Source organism: Zalophus californianus, chromosome 4 (assembly GCF_009762305.2).
Source record: "Zalophus californianus isolate mZalCal1 chromosome 4, mZalCal1.pri.v2, whole genome shotgun sequence".
Taxonomy (NCBI): domain Eukaryota; kingdom Metazoa; phylum Chordata; class Mammalia; order Carnivora; family Otariidae; genus Zalophus; species Zalophus californianus.
In genome coordinates, this window is record NC_045598.1 from 21821181 (window position 1) to 21841708 (window position 20528).

At 51.6% G+C, this 20528-nt stretch overlaps 2 protein-coding genes across 22 annotated transcripts in view; one reads left to right on the forward strand and one right to left on the reverse strand.

Moving 5' to 3' along the window:
• Positions 1 to 14357, forward strand: part of EPB41 (erythrocyte membrane protein band 4.1) — a 195725-nt gene extending 181368 nt beyond the window's left edge. For all 18 annotated transcript variants that reach the window (XR_004820034.1, XM_027571680.2, XM_027571708.2 and 15 more), the window contains 4 exons: positions 6510 to 6611; positions 7758 to 7838; positions 10750 to 10854; positions 11311 to 14357. Coding sequence is in view for 17 of the 18 variants with exons in the window: in XM_027571680.2 (XP_027427481.1) it covers positions 6510 to 6611; positions 7758 to 7838; positions 10750 to 10848 (282 nt within the window). In the remaining variant the exon portion in view is untranslated. The remainder of the gene's footprint in view (positions 1 to 6509; positions 6612 to 7757; positions 7839 to 10749; positions 10855 to 11310) is intronic.
• Positions 12592 to 20122, reverse strand: TMEM200B (transmembrane protein 200B). 4 transcript variants are annotated; one of them, XM_027571733.2, is made up of 2 exons: positions 19841 to 20122; positions 12592 to 16182 (listed from the first exon to the last, which is right to left on the reverse strand). In XM_027571733.2, exon 2 carries the CDS (start codon positions 16160 to 16162, stop codon positions 15239 to 15241), a length of 924 nt encoding a protein of 307 aa, XP_027427534.1. In that variant the 5' UTR covers positions 16163 to 16182; positions 19841 to 20122; the 3' UTR covers positions 12592 to 15238. The 4 variants fall into 4 exon arrangements, with proteins under 4 accessions (XP_027427534.1, XP_027427525.1, XP_027427552.1 ...); XM_027571724.2 differs by lacking the exon at positions 19841 to 20122 and adding an exon at positions 18148 to 18248; XM_027571751.2 differs by lacking the exon at positions 19841 to 20122 and adding an exon at positions 16682 to 17438.
• Positions 20123 to 20528: the final 406 nt, after the last annotated feature.

The window sequence follows — 20528 nt, forward strand, 5'->3', positions numbered from 1 at the left end:
GGAGCAGGAAGCCTGATGAGGGGCTCCAATCCCAGGACCCTGGGATCATGACCTGAGCCTAAGACAGACGCTTAACCAACCGAGCCACCCAGGCGCCCCTGGGGTAATTCTTTTTAGAAGAGGTTACTAATCTAAGGATGTCCCAAAGTACTTCACTAAAAGCAAAGTTGTCTCACATCTGATTGCTTATATCCTCCACCCAATTCAATTAGGGAAGGCTGTCTAGTGTAATGGTTCAGAACATGGGCTTCGGGTCACACAAACCTGAGCTCAGGTTCTGGCTTCTCCACTTACTCCAATTGCTACAAGTAATTGAATGTCTCTGAGCCTTGATTGCTGCCCCCCCATCTAACCCCCCCATCCATGATGTTAGTATCTGCCTCACGATTTTATTTTTAAATTTTTTTAAAAAGATTTTATTTATTTGAGAGAGAGAGAGCATGAGCAGAGGGAGGGGCAGAGGGAGAAGCAGACTCCCTGCTGAGTAGGGAGCCTGACACAGAGCTCAATCCCAGGACCCTGGGATCATGACCTTAGCCAAAGGCAGACACTTTAACTGACTGAGCCACCTAGGCACCCCGCCTCATGATTTTATTATGAAGATTATATAAGATATGACACTGTATGCACTTGACTTGAGCATCATGCCTGAAAGTGTAAATAAGTAACAGCTACAATATAATTTATGGGGTGCCTGGCTGGCTCAGTTGGAGGGGGATGCAACTCTTGATCTTGGGGTTGTGAGTTCAAGCTCCATGTTGGGTGTAGAGATTACTTAAAAATAAAATCTTTAAAAAAATTATTAAAATTTATTACAATTAAATTTAAAATCACACAAGAATTTAAGTATTTAAAATTTTTGTTTAAATAAAAATTTTATTTACTTTTAGTAAAAATCCTCCTCCATTATTGTCAATTTGAATGAGCTAAGACTTGTTTTATGTTGAACTGTTTTTTTCCTTCCTTTTATTCGTAGAAGCCAAAAGTTGGAAAAAGTTTTCCCCCTATAAACTGACAAGCAAATATAAACAGATATTTGTTGAGCATTTATGTATTAGGCCAAAGAGACTAAAATCGGGTGAAGAGTTAGACAATGTGAGATTATATGAAAGGTTAACCATTCCTCTGAGGCTAGCGTAGTCAGGAAAATCCACTCTGAGGAGGCCACATTTGGGCTGAAGCCTGCATGGCAGGAACAAGGCAGCCGTGCGAAACTCTGGCTGAGTGATTTCACCTAAATCCTTACCGCTGATCCTCACACCATGAACTGGAAGACAATATCCCTTTCAGGAAACGGCGTCACTTGCCAATTAAGAGCACGTTCTGCATGGAGCACTGGGTGTTATGAACAAACAATGAATCATGGAACACTGCACCAAAAACTAATGATGTAATATATGGTGATTAACATAACAATAAAAAAATTAAAAAAAAAATAAATAAAGAGCATGTGCTTTACAATTAGAGTATCCTAGCTCAACCACATACTAGCTGGATAACTTTAAACAAATCGCTAATCTCTCTCCCTCTCTGTTTCTTTGGCTGTAAAATGGGGCTGGTATCATCTTCCATTGCAAGATTTGGGGGAGGATTCAGTGAAGTGATGTCTGTAGAGTGTTTGGTGCATTCGTGGATGCTCAGTCACTGTTAGTATGCTTCTCCCATCTCTCTTGGTCTAGAGTGTGGAATTTGGTAAATAATGAGGTTGCTTAAAAGTGTTTTAGCAGTGGTGATAAAGCAGCATCACTGAGGCAGTGATTTTTGGAAAATGATTCCTAAGGCTGTGTGCTGATTTTTTAAAGTAGGGGGATGCCTGGCGACAGGGATATGACTAGAGCAAGTCTGGGGAGCTGCTTATAAAGAACTGAAGTGTAGCGGGAGGAAATGAGAAGAAAGAGCTGTGTCAAGTCAAGAGAGACAGAAGTGAATGAATAGGACTTGGCAGTACAGGGGTTTGAAGAAGGAAGGAATAGGAAATAACTTTAAGATTGTGCGCGTCATTAACCAGAGGATGTAAGAATTACTTTCATATGGTAGGAAACTCTTTAAATTGTTACTGCCATGGAAACAACCTAACTAGCCATCAGTAGGGAACAGGTTAAATAAGTTATGGTATATCCAATTAGTATAATTCTGCGCAGATATTTAAAAAAGCTTCTGATGGGAATAATCTATCTGATAAATTAATAGATAAAAAAGCATGGTGAGGGGCACCTGGGTGGCTCAGTTAGGCGTCCAACTCTTGGTTTCAGCTCAGGTCATGATCTCAGGGTCATGAGATCAAGCCCTGCATCAGGCTCTGCACTCAGAGGGGAGTCTGCTTGAGATTCTTTCCCTCCCTCTTGTTTTGCCCCCTCCTTCTCTCTCGAAAATAAATAAATCCTTAGGAAAAAAAAAGCATGGTGGAATATGGTGTAATAATATGCTGTTTATAGGAGGGAAAGGGGAGGCTTGTATATGAATATATTATCTCCGAATGGGTACTCAAAAAGAAAACCCAAAAAGCAGTGGTGGCCTCTGATGAAGGGACTGGGACTACAGGACTGTGGTCAGGGGTGGGAGGGAGACTGACATTTCACCGTATTCTGTTTTGAAGTGAATTTTGTAGCATATAAATGAAAGTTGTTAGGACCAGGCTGCCCACAAAAGCCCACAAGGTTTGAGAGTAGCCCCTTAAAAAAAGGAAAAGGGAGCAGTCATTGTAAAATATACTCACGTGTAAGAGAAGTGGAGAGGCAGCTTGATGTGCTGGGTAAAGCATGTGGACTTTGGAGTTAGACTTGGATCTCAATTCCAACACTTGCTAGGTTTGTGACCTTTGGCAAGTCATTTAAACTCTTTGAGCCTTAGTTTTCTCTTCTGAAAAATAACTTTATAAGGCTATTAAAAGAAGGCTAATATTTGCCTGGCATATGGTAGGTAATAAAAAATGGTAGCTGTATTATATTGTTACATATCTACCTTTATTTCATTTTAACCAGGCTTGAGACAGTCAACCAAAATACACATGACTTCTTATTCATGCTAGACAGTGGCGCATAGTGGGGAAAGTACTAACTTTGGAATAAAATTTCCTGGGTTCGAACGCGCTCCATCACTTACTGATGTGCGGTCAGGTTAATCACTCTGTGCCTCATTTTCCTCATTTGTAAAATGGGGCTAATAATAGTTCCACCTTATAGGGTTGTTGCAAGGAATAAAGTAATGTGCATTTCAAATTAAGTTGTCACCTCCATGGAAACAACCTAGATGTCCATCAATAGCGAACAAATTAAATAAATTGTGGTACATCCAATTAAGGTAATTCCATACAGCTATGAAAAGCCTCTGATGGGAATAATCAATATGATAACTGGTAAATAAAAAAGCATAATGCAATATGGGTGTAAATGATATCTAGAAAAAATGTGCCTGGCACATAATAAACACCAGATAATTATTTGCTATTGTTGTTATTTATGTACGATAACTATTTCTGCTTCTGTTTTTATCTTGCCAAACAGGTTAGCCCAGGTACCTTTTTTTTTTTTTAATTATTCTACAGTTCCCACACTTTGGGGAATGTGGTGAGAGGAGGTGGGGAGCCGGAACAGGATTTTACTGTTTGTGTCTATGTGCATGTGTGCATGCTTGAGGTAAAGCCCACCTATATACAGGGAAGTGCACAGTTTTTAAGTGTTCCATTTGATTGATTTTTTTTTTAATGATGCCTACTTTTTTTTTAAGATTTTATTTATTTATTTGACAGAGAGAGAGAGAAGGAGAGAGTGAAAGAGAGAGAGAGAGAGCACAAGCAGGGGGAGCGGCAGGCAGAGGGGGAGGGAGAAGCAGGCTCCCCACTGAGCAGGGAGCTCCATGCAGGACTCGATCCCAGGACTCCGGGATCACAACCTGAGCCAAAGGCAGACGCTTAACCAACTGAGCCACCCAGGTGCCCCCATTTGATTGATCTTGACAAATATAAATACCTGTGTCACCAAGACACATTTGGGATACAGAACACTTCCACTGCTCTTGAAACTTTCTTCATAGCCTATTTTAGTTACTCCCTGCGCCTCGAGGCAGCCACTACTTTGATTTCCATAACCATAGCTTAGTTTTGCCTGTTCTTGGACTCCATATAAATGGAAGTGTCCAGTAGTACAACTTTAGTGTCTGAAAATTTTTTTTAGGTTCATCAAAGTTATAAGAATCTGTAGTTTACTGGTTTTTATTGTTGAATAGTATCCCGTTGTATGAGTGTACCACAATTTGTTTATCCTTTCCTTTGTTGATGGACATTTGAGTTGATTCCAGTTTGGAGCAAATGTGAATAAAGCTTCTGGGAACATTCATGTGCAAGTCATTGTGTAGACATATGTTTTCACTTATCTTGGGTAAACACCTAAGAGTGGAATTGCTGGATCATAGGATAAATGGATGTTTAACTTTATAAACAACTGTCAAAGCCACAGCACCATTTTGAGGAAACATTGGTTACAGGGTCAAAGAAAAGAGTCCACACGTGGGAAGAGTGTAAGTCAGAAATCATAACAATGTCTCCTCCATCTTCCACTTCTTCAGAGACAGAAAGCAGGGAGGAAGGGAGTCCCGGAGAGGTAGGAGAATATGATAGAGTCACCCATTTAGTAGAGGTAGAGCTCTTCAAAAAAGTTTAACCCTCCTGGCACATAAATTTATATTCTTATAACAATGTAGAAAGTACTTTTACTTCTACAATCTCTTTAGATCTTCACAACCATGCCACGGTGGGGGCAGAGCTGTGTTACAGTACTGCCTGTTACAAATGAGAAAACTAAAGCTCAGAGATGTCAGAATGACTTGCCCGAGATCCCATCACTAGTTACATCTGAGCTGGGGTCCAAACCTCAGTCTACGGATGAGAAGTTTCTTGCCCTAAGTTCTAGTTCAAACACTGATTAGCTATAGAACCTTGACAAAATTATTTAACTTCTCTGGACCAACTATACAGCGAGGATAATAATAGTACCCACTTCAGATATTGGGAGGTGGAATTGAGGTAACAGTTGCATCCTGTGCTTGGCACATAGTAGGAGTACAATAAATGTTCGTTGAGTTTGAATCTAAGGTAGGTAGGTGGGTCTGGGCCGAAGAAAGCATTAGTGTAAGATTTCAGTATCACAGTCATGCCCCCTCTCTTTGTTTGGTCTAGATTCTTACCTGGAAGGGAACTCAGCCAGAGACTCTTCTTCCTAATTCTCTTCTGCTCCTCCTATCTCCCACCTTCTATATCTCAACGTTTTGCCTCAGTGAAATGTGCTTCTGCTCAGAAAAATGTTGGAGGCCTCTGCTTATAATACAGATTATAAAGAGGGCAGGAAAAGATAGTAATGTAACACTTTTTTTTTTACTGCGGGGTTCTTTTTGAAAAGAATTGCAATCCTCTAAATTTTTTCTGAGCCTGTGTGCAATCCCGGAACCAACCGGTCATTATTTTCTGGACAGCGTGTTGGCTCTGGGCAGCCTGCATCCTCCTAGTCTCCTCCGTTTCCCTCCCAGTCACAGGACTGTCGGCAGCTCTGAGTCCTGCTACCAGCCCAGTGGCTACTGATAACCATCTCTCTTCCTTTTTGCTAGTGTCCTTTCTCAGCCTGATCATAATACATTTGTTTTGGTCATAATATGGCGAGCTCTAGAGAAACAAGAAGTCGCCCCAGCCCTGTTCTCTGTATAGATTAGTTGCATAGCCCAGCATTCTAAATACTTTTAAACCCTCCCTAATCAGGATGGTCCATTTCAGTAATAGTTTTGTTGTCAGAAATGTCATTGAGGTATCATGTAGGTTTCCTCCCATGGTGTTGTCTTAAAGGGACATTTCCTGCCTCCTTGGTTCCAGGCTCCCATCTCAGTCTTCAAAGAAGATAGCCTGAGATTCCCTGGCCCCTTGAGCCCTGGCAAGGACCTTTCCTGGTCCTTTCTGGAAAGTTCTGCCCTATGATTCAGAACCTACCCACGTCTTAGCACACAAGAGCTTATACTTTTCCTGCATTGGGTGATATGTAAAGAGCTTCCAGTTTGTGGAGAGGACAACTTCCACTTACAAGTTTTGAGTCCTTGAGCAAATCATTCGCCTTCTCTGGGCCTGAGTTTTCTTACCTGGGAGTGCTCATCAGTCTCTGCCTTTACTGTTTATTTCACAGGGCTTGTGTGGGCATCAAAAGACAATGTTTTGAAAGCCCTTTGTGAACTCTAAAATGTTGTACACACGTGTGCAGTCATTGCCGTTCCTTTTGGAACTGTGGCTGTAATCCTGCCTCCTCTTCCTGACCTGCTCCTGTCACTGACCCCCGTGCTAGGGAAACTGACCCATCCAGTGTTCTTAGAGGGAGCCTTGCTGCCGGGGGATTGTTTTCTTTATGAAGCGATCACTGTAAGGGAAGCGGGTTTTTGCTTTTGAATGTACAGCTGAAGAGCAAAGCTGCCTCCTGCCACATTTGCCCACAGGGCTTCCTGAGAGGCATGATGATGAGTTGCATTTTTTTCTGCAGACCGACGACAGCAATGGGGACTTGGACCCAGGAGTCTTGCTGACAGCTCAGACCATCACATCTGAGACCACAAGCAGCACAACCACAACTCAGATTACCAAGGTAACAAACCAGTTAGAACTTCCTTCTGGAATTCAGTGGCATGCCAAGCTTGCTGCCTCTCTCTGCAAGAAGGACCCTGGTCTAGAAGCAAGGGTTTTCAGCTCCATCCCTACCGAGCCAAATGAATCCAAGTGTCACAGGGGGAAAGGCTCTGCTGCTTCCCCAGCAGTAAAGCTAGGGGGACCCTGAGGGCACCCTTGCCTAGTTAGTAGTCTCATAAAGTCACCTGTGGCTGTTCTCTTTACACATCCACCTGTCTCTCTGGTCATTCCCCTATCTGGCTGTGGAGGTAAGTTTAAAAAGTCAGTTTAAGGACAGGTGTCATTGGTATTATTGTGCAACCATATTTTCCAAGTAAAAAATTAGAACTCAGGGCCCAACAAAAAGTTTTTATATCACGTCCAGCATCAAGGCCATGGGAACTATAGTTTGCATGGTGAAATATTGGAATTATTAGAATATTGTTTATGGGGGCAAGCAGGAAAAATTATCTAAAATTGGAACTACTCCCTGAAAATCAGAGACAGTCCATGTTTGCTGCAGCACTAGAGGAAAATATATTTGCTTGTAAGTAAGAAACTAGATTTCGGACCAAGCTCTGTTATCAAAACAGAAGACTGGAAGCTAGTTACTTAATGTGTCTAGACCTTGGTTATCCTCATCTGTCAATTAGGGAAACCTACCCACCCTGAGGGGATTACTTGAGGATCTTTTGATATCAATGATATGAAAGTGCTTGAAAATAAAGAGCCCAGTTTCAAGCTGCGTGACATTTTTGGTCATAGTCTTCTGAGTTTCCTCTTGAAAATAATCAAAATGTACAGGAAAAGAGCAGAAAGAAACACCTGTCTGTTTTGTTTACTCACTGAATTTCTGTGATGTTTGGGAGGAAGAAAAAGGGAAAAATAGAGATTTGTGACTTTCCATTTTGCTTATTAAAGATTTTAGCAATCTACGGAAATAGAGGTGTGCTCATTTTAGCAGGTGCAGCCAAGAGTTTGGACAAGTGGGTAAGAAAGCTATTCTAGACAGTACCCAGCAGCAGATGAAATTTTGGAGTAGAGCTTTCAGAATAATCTTTTACTGTTCCCCACCCCCTTCCTTCTTTCCTTTCTTTCTCATGTGACCACCTCTCTTTGGTTTCAGACTGTAAAAGGTGGGATTTCAGAGACCCGGATTGAGAAGAGAATTGTGATCACAGGAGATGCCGATATTGACCATGATCAGGTGGGACTGCTGAGGAGATTCTGGGCATGGAAGAGGTCCCTGGGCAGGAAGATGGCTGGATATAGGAGTTGGCTTTCAGAAGACACCTCTGCCAGCTTCATCCCCAGGGACCCCCTGGGCTACTCTAGCGCCTAAATGAGAAGGATGAAGGGAATCAGACCACGGAGGCCTGTGGGATGGGGGCTGCAGGTGGGGGGAGCGTGAAGTGTAATAGAAAGAACATGGGCCTTAGACTCAAAAGGCTTGGGTTCAAATCCTAGGTCTCCCCATATTCTAGCTCTTAACTTCCTAGGCCTCTGTTTCCCCATCTTTAAGATGGGCGTTATGTCAACTTCCCCTCAAGGTGGTTGTGAGAGTTGTGGGATATGGGATGTATGGTGTGAGGGACATGGTAGGCTCTGGGTGGGTGGAGCCGTTGCTGTTCAGGGGATAGTGTGTACCTCAACCTGTGCTGGAGACAGAAGAAGATAGCAAGACAGAAGGAAGGGGTGATCCTTGTCTGCAGAGGGCTGTAGTGGCAGAGGGGGTGAGGGAAGCAGAGTGAGGTGGACTGCCTGCGAACAGGAGCCTTGACTTCAAGTCTGTCCTACATCTGTCACTAGCTTACTGTGTGACCTTGGGCAAACCACGCTACCTCTGATTCTTTATTGTCTCCTAAAAGAGAGTAGGTTGATCTAGATAATTTCTGGGCCCTTCTGAGCACTCAAATTCTCTGTTTCTATATTAATTAGGTGCTAATTGTGTGCTGCAAGCAATTAGCAAATAATAAGGTCAGGATTAATGCTCCCAGTTCTCTGCTGGATGAGGTTGGAACAGTAAAGCTGCAGAGAAGAGGGGGTGGAGGGACTGCATGCAAATGCTTCTGGAATCATTGACAGCAGTGCTGGAGCAATAATTCCGTGGCCTTTATGCTGATACGTTGAGTGCCTAAAAAAAAAAAAAAAAAAAGGAAGCCTGAGCCACACTGCTGGCGGTTCCCTTGGTAGCAGGGTTGAGACTCCCAGCTGAGAACTCAGGCTCAGGGTCCCGGCAACAAGGCTGAAAAGCCCAAGTGCAGCCTGTTAGCCCCCAGCTAAGTAGATCCTGCTGCGCTACCAGCCTGCACCCACCTACTTGGTCTGGTTGATTTGAGCCCCAACTGTGTGCTCAGTCGGTGCTGGACAGCAAGAGCCGTGGGACCAGAAGGTGTTTGGGTTTAGAGTGAGACAGCCTTGGGTTGACTCTTGATGCCGCAACTTACTGGTTGTGTGCCCTTGAGCAAGTTATTTTACTTCTCTGAGCTGTAGTTTTGCCACCTGTAAAATTAAGATAATCATAGGTTTCTTTCAGGGTGGTTGTGACAAACACACTTGATAGCTCAGAGAGATGCTGCTATGTCCCTCAGTTCTCCTGGGTATGAGGGCTACATGGAAGGGCTAAGAGGTGGCATACTGTGGATGGGTGGAGAGGCACTTAATCAAGAAGTTGTGTGGTGCAGGCTTTCATTGAGAGATCGGTGTAGGCCAGAGTAATCAAAGAGAGGGCTTGGGCTGGGCCTTGACCCACGATTGGTGGGGTGGGCAAAAAGGATCAGGGACAATGACTAGGGGCCTATAGAGGTGGCACTTCTAAGAATGGCTTTCATGGAGTCAAGAGACCAAAAGAGGAATTTCCCTACTAGAAGTAGTTCTTTAGAGCCAGGGTCAACAGTCAGGTGGTCAGATCTAGCTAGAATCCCCATGTCACCATTCCCAAAGGCTCTTCCACCTTGGTGCTGTGAGCTTGAGGCTCAGAGACTTGCTGCACAATGAGAGAAGTGGTGTCATTGCTCTCACTTTCCCTCGGCATCATTTAGCTTTTCTAAAATGATCGAAACTCCTCCAGGTGTTAATACAGGGGCTCCCCAAAACTAAAGGACAGTGTAGTGAAGAAGAAAGCCTTATAGATTTAAGTTAAAATCCCTGCTGCATTACTTACTAGCTGTGAAACATTAACCACTTTATTTACCCACTGAACCTCAGTTTCCTTGTCTATAAAATGGAAACAATGAGGGGCGCCTGGCTGGCTCAGTCGGTGGAGCCCCTGATTCTTCATCTCGGGGTCATGAGTTTGAGCCCCACATTGGGCACAGAGCTTACTTTAAAAAAAAAAAAAATGGAAACAGTGCTACTACCCTAATTCATTTAGTTGTTCTGAAGAGGTGGCTCAGTTGGTTAGGCGTCTGCCTTCAGCTCAGGTCATGATCCCAGGGTCTTGGGATGGAGTCCCGCATCAGGCTCCCTGCTCAGTGAGGAGCCTGCTTCTCCCTCTCCCTTGGCTGCTCCCCCTGCTTGTGCTCTCTCTCTGTCAAATAAGTAAGTAAAATCTTTAAAAATAAAATAAAATGAAAAAATGAAGATTAAGTATATAATAATAATAATGTGCTTAGGCCAGTGCATGGCATGTAATAGGCTGTCCCACTCTTCCTCACTTACTTCCCTCTCTCTTAGCCAAAGAGATCTCTTCCTTTTTGTAGCATGCTTCTTTAGTTCCCTCTTCTGTTCTGAACTTCCCGGTGACCCTACGTTGAACACAGATTTTGCTTTGTCCTTCAGGCTCACTTCTTGAGTGAATCCTCTCAAACCCACCCAGCAGGTACAGCTATCACTCCTGAAGTCCCTTTATGATTGCTGGGCTAACCTGTTTGGCAAGATAAAATATGTCTGCTTAAAGACAACTCTAGCCTTCCCTGTCTCTGTGTTTTCAGTCCAAGAGCCTCTCTCTTCAGGATAGGGGAAGGAAGGCTGTTATCAACTCGCTTAGCCTAAATGCTGCCTTGGTAGTGCAGACAGAAAGATTCAATTTGCCAGAGAAATGATAACCTGAGACCCCTGCCTTCCTTCACCAGTCAGGCTGCTCTCTGCTTCACGGGCATGGTTTCTGTCTTTCTCAGGTCCTTGTACAGGCCATCAAGGAGGCAAAGGAGCAGCACCCAGACATGTCAGTGACCAAGGTGGTCGTCCATCAGGAGACTGAAATCTCTGAGGAATGACCTCAGGTAAGGGCTATTCTTGGTGGGGGGAGGGTGTTCACTGTCCCAGCCTCAGAGAGCCCTGAATAGGAACAGCGCCCAGAGGTGTCCACGCGGGGACTTAACCCAAGTGAAGGCTCTCTGCTGTCACAGGTATCTCTTGAGTCCAAACCTGAGAGGGCCAGAGGAGAACAAAACCAAGAAAAGCAGAACCTAGTGGTCTAGAAATGGGGGCTTGGGGCATAGAGGAGAGAGGGCTGAAGCTCGGAGGCCAGACTCGAAAATTGGAAGCAGGTAGCTGCTTTTGGGGAACCAGGAATCCAGATAAATTTACGCCTAGAAGTAGTTTACAAGTGACTCAAGCCATCAATCGCCAGGGGGCCTGGGCTCCTCAGTAAAACTGCTCAGGGCCTGCTTGGCACCTGGGACTGGGTGGCTGTCTCCCTTTACAGGATTTAAAAAGTTTGCTTTCTTTCCTCTTAGGAACTATCCTACCCCAACTCCCTGCCTGTCTCCCACCCAAGAGAAAACCAGCAAAATGATAAAGAAGCTTACCTGCAATAGTCAAGACATCAGGCTTTCACAATTACTCTAAACCACCAGAAAATTAATTTCGTTTTCTATTTGGAGTTTATACTGAGAGAGTCTTCTAGACATTGCTGATTCTTTTAATACCTTTTTCTATATTGTGATACCAGAAATTGTTCAACTTTTCACTCTATGGACTGTTTTTAAAGAGCTTTTTGTTTTTTTATGCGGTGGTTTGTAACCCCTTCAACCTAGCCTCTCCCCATTTATTTCCAACCCAGATACTGACAGGTCTACAGAATTCTTGAGGAAATCCTCCAGAGACTCTGTCAGCTGTGTTGGGGGCCAAAGCCAGCTTAATGGGGCGTCCCTGCTCCTCCCCTAGTTTTATACCCTTTCGACGTCAGCAGAAACTTCATGAACCAGCCCTTTCTCAGAGCCAACGATGTGACTTTACCATGTGAGGCAGGGCACCTGTCCTGATCCGCAGACCCCAGGGAGACATCCCTGCCCTTCTGTTGAGGGTGGTTTTGGTGAGGCAGAGATCTCTGCTAAGAATGTAGTATTGTTTTTCCTTCTTTCCTCCTGTTCGTTCTTTTTGGAGCTTCTTTAGATCAAAGACGTGAGAAGTTGTTTCAGATATATCTGATACTGTGAATGTTTGAACTGAACAAATCTGTGGCCTTCACCTTCCTGCCCTCCTTCCCCTTTTACCTCATCAGAAGCAGTGGCTCTGCTAAGTTCTCCCCCCACTTCCCATCTCAGGAGACCAAAACTCACACAAAAATAGGCACTTTTGGCTAAAAGCTCTAATGGCACATTTTTTGTAGTGATTTGGGCAAGGAAAGTTGATGAAGTTAAAAAAAAAAAAGAGGTTTTCTAGTTCTGGGAATGTGCACTTCACACAGGGGAATGGCTGAGTTTACCTCAGTCAGATCCCGCTAAAAAGTATTTCCAGGTGACCGACCCTGGGCCTTTTTCTTTAATCGTGGGATGACCAGAAATGTGACTCGGAGAGGAGGCTGTGTTCCTTGACCTTTCTTCTCCTGACCAGTACCTGCCTGCAGACACCCTTCTGGAGCAAGAGAATTGACTTTTAGGGGCCATCCTTCCCACAAAACCCCACGTGACAGGGAGCACAAACACCAGCTCTGCTCATTCCCACTCACCATCTGAGGTCTGTCGGGTGTTGTAGGCTTGATTTTTGTGGTGGTTGTGGGTTTATTTTACTTCTAATTTTTTTTTTTTTTTTGCTTGGTTTTGAAAATGGGACTGACTGATGAGCCCAATTCCACCATTCTTGGTAGATCTGGGGGCATTTTTATTCAGTAGTGCTTCTCTAATCTTCCAGCTGGCTTCCCACAAACACATCTGCCTGGAAGTTCTTAGAATCGTATGGTGGGACAGAGGTGGACTTCATGAGAATAGACGGCAGGTCACATTCAGCAGTCTCTGGGGGCTCAAGAGCCGTGAGCGAGAGAGAAAACTCTAAAACCTCTGCTCCCCACAGTGGGAGCCAGCCACATGTGTCCAAAGACTGGCTGAGTCTTGTTTTAGACAAACTCAGTTGGTTTGAACTGATTTCAGATGTGTGCATTTTGTGCATTTTTCGTTTAGTACTTCTGTGAGCCTGCTACTAACCATGAGGCAGCTCTCTCTGGAGAGGGACAGGAAGAGCTCAGGTGGGGCGCGAGACAGGCCTGGGGGAAAGGATCATCCTGTCTCAGGAGCAGACTTCTGGCCTGTGGGCATAGGGTCGGAAATGGTGGGGCTTGCTTGTTGGTGCCTAAGCCTGGGCCGTGCTGCCAGGAGTGGTAATGAGGTTGGGAATCCAGCTCACATCAAACAGCGTGTGACAGGAGCTTGCTTTCCAGTGGTTGTCCTGCTCAAAGAGCTACCAGCTCCCAAAGCGGACAGCTGTGGAATGAAGAGGGTGGGGGTGAGGAAGCGGGCCCAGCGTGAGCGTCACAAACCGGGCCCCCTGAGTTCTTGCTGTCCACACCGCTGACGGGGGCCTGCACGCCCCCTCGACTCTGTCACCAGCTCACTGTGCTTGTCTCTGCTTCCTTCACTCTAAGTTGGGCCAGAAGATCTCAAATGCCCTTCCAGCGCTGAGAAGCCACAGATTTGGACAAGCTAGGAAGAGGGTGTCCTTCCAAGACTCTTCCCCTGTCCTCCCGCTCTGGGAACAGATGTGGGGGTTTGACAACTGTTTGGATTTTTTTTTCTTCCTGCAGTTGTGTGTGCATTTGTGTGTGTGTGTGTGTGTGTGTGTGTGTGTGAAGAAAAACAGATTCTGTCCAGGTGGAAATGGTGAAGAGGGGAGGAGAGAGCTTCATTTCCAGGGTCAGAGACTTGGCAGCCGTTTTCCTGAAGTGACTCAGACACACCACAGTGACAACTCTCACTGCAATTTTATTTTTATTTCACTTGAGAAGACTTCCTCCAAGCCACACGAGGTCTCTGCCACCCACCCACCCGCCCGCCCACCCGCCAAGCAGGACCTAAAAAGCCAAGGGCCCACAGAACCTGGGTGCAGGGACCTCTCGGAGCCTCCGCGCCTGCCTGCCCAGGCCCACCCATCGCATGTTCTGCAGGCAGCTGAGGGGGAGGGGCCCCAGCCGCCCTGGGAAGTAGAACCAGAGCTAAGGCCTGACTGACACCAAGGAATGCTCCTGGGAAAGATCTGCCCAGGATCTCAGCCCCAGGCTGGTGGTTTTTACAAATCTTTCTGAAATGTATTATTTTGGTGACAAAAATGAAGGAGCTTTGTAAATTTTTTTAAAATTATGAATCATGTCAAGTAGTTGTTTACATTTCTTGACAAAATAGAACTATGGCAGCAGAATCAAATTGGCAAGATCCTTAGATTAAAAAGGCAATAATTAGGTCTGCTGTTTTGGCCTTTTGTAGTAAGAGAAGTGGTGTAGTGTTTAGATACGTGTTTGGTCTTGCTTCTTGTATTGCATTTTTCAATAAACTAAAAAAAACAAAAACAAAAACAGAACTGAATGTGTGAGAATTGATCAACTTTTAAAGTTCTCTTCTCCTACCAGCAGTCTGGGAAAAGTTCCACATGGGTAAGGGAGACTCAAATTTTTGACCCTAGAAAAGACCCTTTTCTAAATTAAGCTACCCACATTGGCCGAAGTGCAGCTTCAACGCTGTATAAAAGGAGAACTGGCAGATGCTTTTTGCCAGTTGGGGGAGATTTTGCAGCACAGGCCATGACGAAGGAGAGAAGGGGGCTTCTCAGACCTGTTCAGGGAGGGGCCGGACCCTCCGGAGGAAGGCTTTGGCAGTAGTGTAGCCCTAGGGGGTGGACCCTGCATGGCTGAGGGGAGAGAGGGGCTGAGATGGTGGGAGTTAATGCCTCAGCCCCCATCCCAGATGGCAGTGGAGGGTCTCAACTCTACCCCATTGCCCATCTCCCCTAACCCCACAACCGGTACTACCGTGGAGGGAGCCTGGCCCAGCCTGTAACATCCCAGCCAACCTACCTTACAAGTCTTAGGGGTCCTTGCCCACCACTTTGGATCTGCCGAGACACCTGCTGTATCTCCCAATCACCCTGACCTGGACCTCCAGCTGCCTCAGGTACCTGTCCAAGGCTAAGGCCACTTTTGGAGGGTTAAAGAGTTCCCGAGGCCGAGTCATGCTAGTCTCCAGACTCCACATGAAAACATTCACTCCAGCTGATTGAACCCTTGTGCAGTTGGCATTTCTCTGCCGACATGCAAGTCAGGATGCCTTAGCAGCTGCTGGGGCCAGAGCATCCATCTCCGGTCTGGGAAGTGACTGATGCATCTACTAGACTTTGGGACTTCTGGTCCTGTTACCACGGTCCATGCTGCAGCCCTCTTAGCAGGCTGTCCCCTGCTCTTCAAACCCGCGCTCCCAAGTTCCCTCCTCCTTCCAACTTGGCATAACCCCCCAGACTGAGGCGGTCCAGCCGTGGCCAGCTCCGGTGAGCACAGTCTCGAGCCGCTGGGGCCCCAAGCAGGAGCTCCCCGAGGCCCAGATCCAGAGACTTGGAATGTTCAATGCAGGAACCAGAGGGCTGCACGGTGATAATCACATGGCCAGTCTGGGTCCGTGGACCCCAGGGTGGGGGCAGCCCCGGGCCCTTCAGCGGGTAACTGTTGAGCAGGGCAGGTAACCCCAAGCGAGGATTAGCAGGCTCTGAACGCAGACTCCGCACTGATGGGACGGGTGAGGTACCCCGACGCGGGGACAGGTCCCAACTTTCTGGCTCTGTGCAGCCCATGGCTCCGGGAGTCCTGGGTCCAGGGCTGGGGAGGAGGGCGCAGTCCCAGCCGGGGCCGTCAGGGGGCCGGAGCGCCTGAGCCCGCAGCACCCCCTGGCGAAGCCGTCGCGTCTCCAGGTCGCGGTTCTCGTAGAGCAGCGTGTTGGCGCAGATGAACACAAACAGGCCGACGCCCATGACCACGGGCCCAAGGAGCCGCAGCCGCTCGTGCGGGCCGTGGCCCCGGCCGGCGCCGCGACCCTCGCGTCGCAGCTCGCTCAGGGGGGGCGCGCTGGCATTGGCAGCGCGCGGCCCTGGGACCCCGGCGCGGTGCGGCCAGTAGCCGGCCACAGCGATGCCCATGCCCACCAGGACCACGAGCGCCCCCAGCGCCGCGAACGCCCCCGACGGCGAGCGCAGCCGCAGCCGTGCCCGCACCCGCAGAGGCTCGGGCGGGGAGCGCGGGCGCCGGCGGCGGCCCAGGCGGCGGCCCAGGCGAGAGACGCGGCCCTCCGGGCTCCTCCGCACCTCCCCGCAGTCTCCAGGGCTCCCGGATGTCATCTCGCCGTCGTCTGGGCGCTCTGCGGAGAGATGAGAGGCAAGGACTGAACCGACGGGCCTTGGGTCAGAGCGCCAGATTGGGAGGCAAGATCCGGCTGCCTCGCCCAGGCCGCTTGGAGATCCCTGGCGGCCACCCCCGGATTTTCCCCGGCCTCGAGGCGGGAGCCGCCCCCGCTCGGGTTTTCCGCAGCGGAGCTCCGAGCCAGGGACGCGCGGCAGAAGCCGGACTTGGCCGGACCCGCGGGCGGAGAGGAGGGAGGGGGGCGCGGACTGCTACCTGGCGCATCCGCAGCTGCGGGGCTCCGGCCGCCTGCACCCTTTTCGCCAGCCCGCCGATCCCGGGTCTCGGGAGGTGTGCGGGCCCCCGGCAGTGGCGTCTCCAGGGTAAGTCCCGCCCGGGATCGACCTCACCCCCGCACGTGGGTGCACCGTAGTAAAGGAGGGAGGGGGCACTCACACCGCCCGGGTCAGCTGGGGTCGCTCGCGGGCCCCGCCTCCCCCCTACTGCGCTTTACATACCGCACCGGAGGAAGGAAAGGGTGTCACTGACTCCAGCCTTTTCCTGCCCGCCCCCTCCTTCAGACCTCCTCAGCCTGCACTGAAGCTGCAGCAGGAGAGACTTGAGCTAGACTCCGGGAAGACCGTTCTGACCAAGACCAGCGGCAGACTTTGCCCAGGATGGCTTTCAACTCCGCGTAGAAGAGGCCTCCCCTCCCCCAGCGGCCGGGCAGTGGCCAGGGCAGGAGGCAGGGGGCTGCAGGTGCTGGGCTGGGGGCCCTGTGGGGAGAACTCCCCCCAGCTCTCCCGTCGGCCCGGGCAAGGCTGTTCCCAGGTTGCAGCGTTTCCAATTCGAGCTCCTCGGGATGAATCATCCCCCTTTCCCGCCGCCTGTCCTCCTTTCCGGCCTCCTCCACCCGAGGCCTCAGTGGCCCGCGTCCCGGACGGAGCAGCACCGCCCCAGCACCTCAGGCCGCCCCAGTTTGGGCCGCCTGGCTTCAGCCCTTCCTGTTCTGGGGCCTAAGAACTGAAGCCGGGCCGGGTGAGGAGTAGCTGGGCTGTGTGTGGTGTGGCCCCCACGGAAGGGAGGTGTACAGTGTAGGAGGAAACGGGGGCCCCAGTCCAGACGCCCTGGACCGCAGGGGGGCAGGGCTAGGACCTCGCTGTCCAGTGGTGCGTCTTCACTCCCCCAGTCTGGTTTCTAAACAGCTTCAGCGCTGGAATGCGTGCCGAGGCCCCAGGAAGGAGGTCTTGCTACCCGACTCACTCCCCATCCGCACCCCGAAGCTCAAGGCACGACACCCCATCTCTGCCTCTGACAGGAGTGCCAAAGGCCCAGGGCCTAGCACGGAGCCGCAAAGTCTACGGCGTCCAAAGCCTGATTGTCACAGATGGAAACTGCGGCCCAGAGAAGGCAGAGCCCCCTGCCGGGGTCACACGAGGAAGGGGCTCCCCGGGACCCGACGCCGGGCCTCCGGACCCTAGCTAACGCTGTGCTCTTCCCGGCACAGCTACGGGAGCGTCCTGGGAGGAGGCAAGGGCCGTTCCCCGGTCGTCTCTGAATGTGGAGCCTTTTCCCCAGCCCGAAACCGCAGAAGTGACCACCGCGCCCCAGGCCAGAACTGGTGCCCCAGCCCCAACTCCGGAAAAGTCGCCCGGAGCCCCCGCGCGTCCCTGCGGGGAGGGAGGCGGAGGAGTGCGGAGAGACGGGCGCACACGTAGAGACCCCGACTCTGGAGGGCGTGAGTCCACGCTGGGACCGCAGGGGGGCAGAAACTTGGAGCCACAGTCGGAAGGTCTCAGGCCGCGGGAAGTTGCTCTGGGCCGGGTCCCTGGCACTCTGGGGTCCCGCCTCCGCCCGCGCCCACACGCCGCCCCGGGGGAAAGGGCGGACCGGGCTCCCGCCCCCCAGGGCCTTTCCGGAGGGAGGGGCCAAACAAAAAGTTGAGGAAAGCGGAGGGCGAACCCGGGGCCCTAGTTTTGCTCACCTGGCGCCGCCGCGCCGGGACGGGTCCTGATCCGAGTCCGCCCGCCGCGGCTCGGGGAACTGCCGCGGTCTCCTCGGAGCCCTGGCCCCCTGGCCCCGCCCCCTCCCCAGGCCCCGCCCGGCCCCGCCTCAGCCCCGCCCCCCGGGAGCCCCGGGGACTGACTGGCTAGCACCCCGCCAGGCCCCACCGCTGGAAGCAGGCAGCAGCTCGGGTCTGAGGGTCGCAGGTAAGCGCTGTGTGCTCGCCTGGTGACTCGGAGGATCCGGGGGCCCGAGTCCCCAGCTTGTGTCGTTCGCAGAGGCCTGGGAGGACCACCTCCTCCCACGTGGGTAAACTGAGACCTGGAGCTGGAGAGCCCTGACCGGCTCCGCAGCGAGCGCGCAGACAGGATTTTCGAAGCCCGCACGCCCTCCCGCGCCTGTCTGAGCCCCTCATTCCAGGCGCCCGGGAGAGGACTCGCGGGGGCGTCTGTGAGAGCCCACTGCTGCCCCGCGCCGTCCGGGTTGCTCCCCGGAGGAGGCGGCCGGGTCCCTGCTCCGCCCGGCCCCCAGCCTTTCCCCTCCATGATCCTCACTGCCTTCACCTGGAAAATGGGCTTAATGGTGTCCGCCTCACAAGAGGCGAAAATCCAGCGTTGGGGGCGGGTACACGACACGGGGCGCAGCCCCGGTAACCCCGCGAGCGCTCAGTGAATAGGAGCCCGCGGCAGGGGTGGAGGCGGCGGGGCTGAGCCGCCTCTCAGAGCTGAGTGAGTCTAACGGAGGGTCACGGGTCCCGCCGGCCTTCCCTCGGAAGATGCGCCCCATCTGGAGTGGGGTGGCGGCGTCGGCCTCCAACGCCGAGGCCCTGGGGGCGCCCCCCGCCGCGGGCCTGACCGGGCCGCCCAGCTCTCGAGCCCCGCCCGCCCCCCGAGGCAGGAATGCGGAGAGGAGCGAGGGGGTCGGCTGGCGGCCCAGTTTCCATGATGCGGGGGGCGGGCTCGGAGGAGGAGGAGGGGTGGCGCGGGCGGCCGGCCAGGCTCCGAGCCGGCCCCCCCCCCTCCCCGGGCCCTCGCAGCGCGGGCCCCTCGGGAGGAATTTCCGGCCTGGAATTGATTATAACCCGTCCCTCCCCCGGCCGTCAAGACCCCCCGGCCCGCGGGGGAGGGGGAGGGGCGGTAATGAGACCCGGCTGTGCGCCCGGGGCGGGGAGGGGGGAGCTCGAGGAAGTCCCCGGCCTGGGCCACCCCACCTCGCAGGGGTCACACGGCGCGGCTAGGCCTCGAACCCAGCTCGGCCGAGGAGACCGGGGGTGGCCTCAGCGCCCCGGGAGCTCCTTGCCCAGCCCTCGGGGACAGGCATCCCTGGGAGCGACCGAGGCCACCCCTGGTGGCGGAGCCTCCTGAGGGACCGACCGTGAGGCTACCGGCCTCCCGCGGAGCGGATGGGGCCGAGCCAGGGGGTCGTGTAGGGTCGGAGAGCCAGGCCGGGGTTGCCTTCCTGCCCCCGCGTGGGGCTGAAAGCTCCTGCGGCCTGAACTCGAGAGAGAAGTCCCTCCGCTCTGCGCCTGGGCTGTGGTTCAGGCTCCACTGAGGCGGTGGCCTCCTTCCTGTCCCCTCCTGCCACCTCCTTTGCTCGAGACCCCCAGTCGACTTCCATTCCCGCACATCGACCCCTCTACGCCCCCCACCCGGCCCTCGGGCACGCCCACCTACCGCTCGCTCGACGCCCCACCCGACGTCGTCTGCGGCCCTGTCCCCCGTGGCTGCTTTTCCTGGGGACACCACCTCGAGGCCAAAGCGCGGACAGTCTCCCGTCTTTGTCCTTGCGACGCCACCGGCCCTGGCCTTTACCGCTTGCTCTGCCTGCCCCTCCCGACTTTTCTTCCTCTGGGCCGCCTCTGCCCTCCCCTGACGTTGGGGCTCCGCGGGGCTGGGCCCACAAGCCCAGCCTCACTTTCAGCAACCAGACACCTCCCCAGAAGGGTCCCTGCTCCGAGCGATCATGGCCCATTCCTACTCCTCCTGTTCCCCGCCCTGTGAAAGACCCCACTGCCCACCAGAGGGCCACGAACACGGCAGGGGGAGGGGGTGTCACCTAGGCTCCTTCCTCTCCCCCATACCCGCCAATCTCCCAAGCCCTGTGCATCCTCTTTGGATCCCCAATTAGCTGCCTTCTCCCCTGGACCTAAACCACCCACTCACTCTGCTTAAAACCCTCAGTGGCTCCCGAGCCCTGTCCGAATGGAGCTTAAAATCCCTTCCCGTCTGCACACACTGGCTCCTGCCCCCCTCCACTCTCCTCCCTCCCCTGGTAGCTGAATTTGTTCTCATCCCCATATTTGTGCTCTGGCCTTGGGGCTTGGCAGGAACTCCCACTCCCCATCATCCCCTTGGTTCCTTC

Coding starts and splice junctions, on each gene's coding strand:
- TMEM200B (XM_027571733.2), bottom strand. CDS start 16,162: ATGACATCCGGGAGCCCTGGAGACTGCGGGGAGGTGCGGAGGAGCCCG.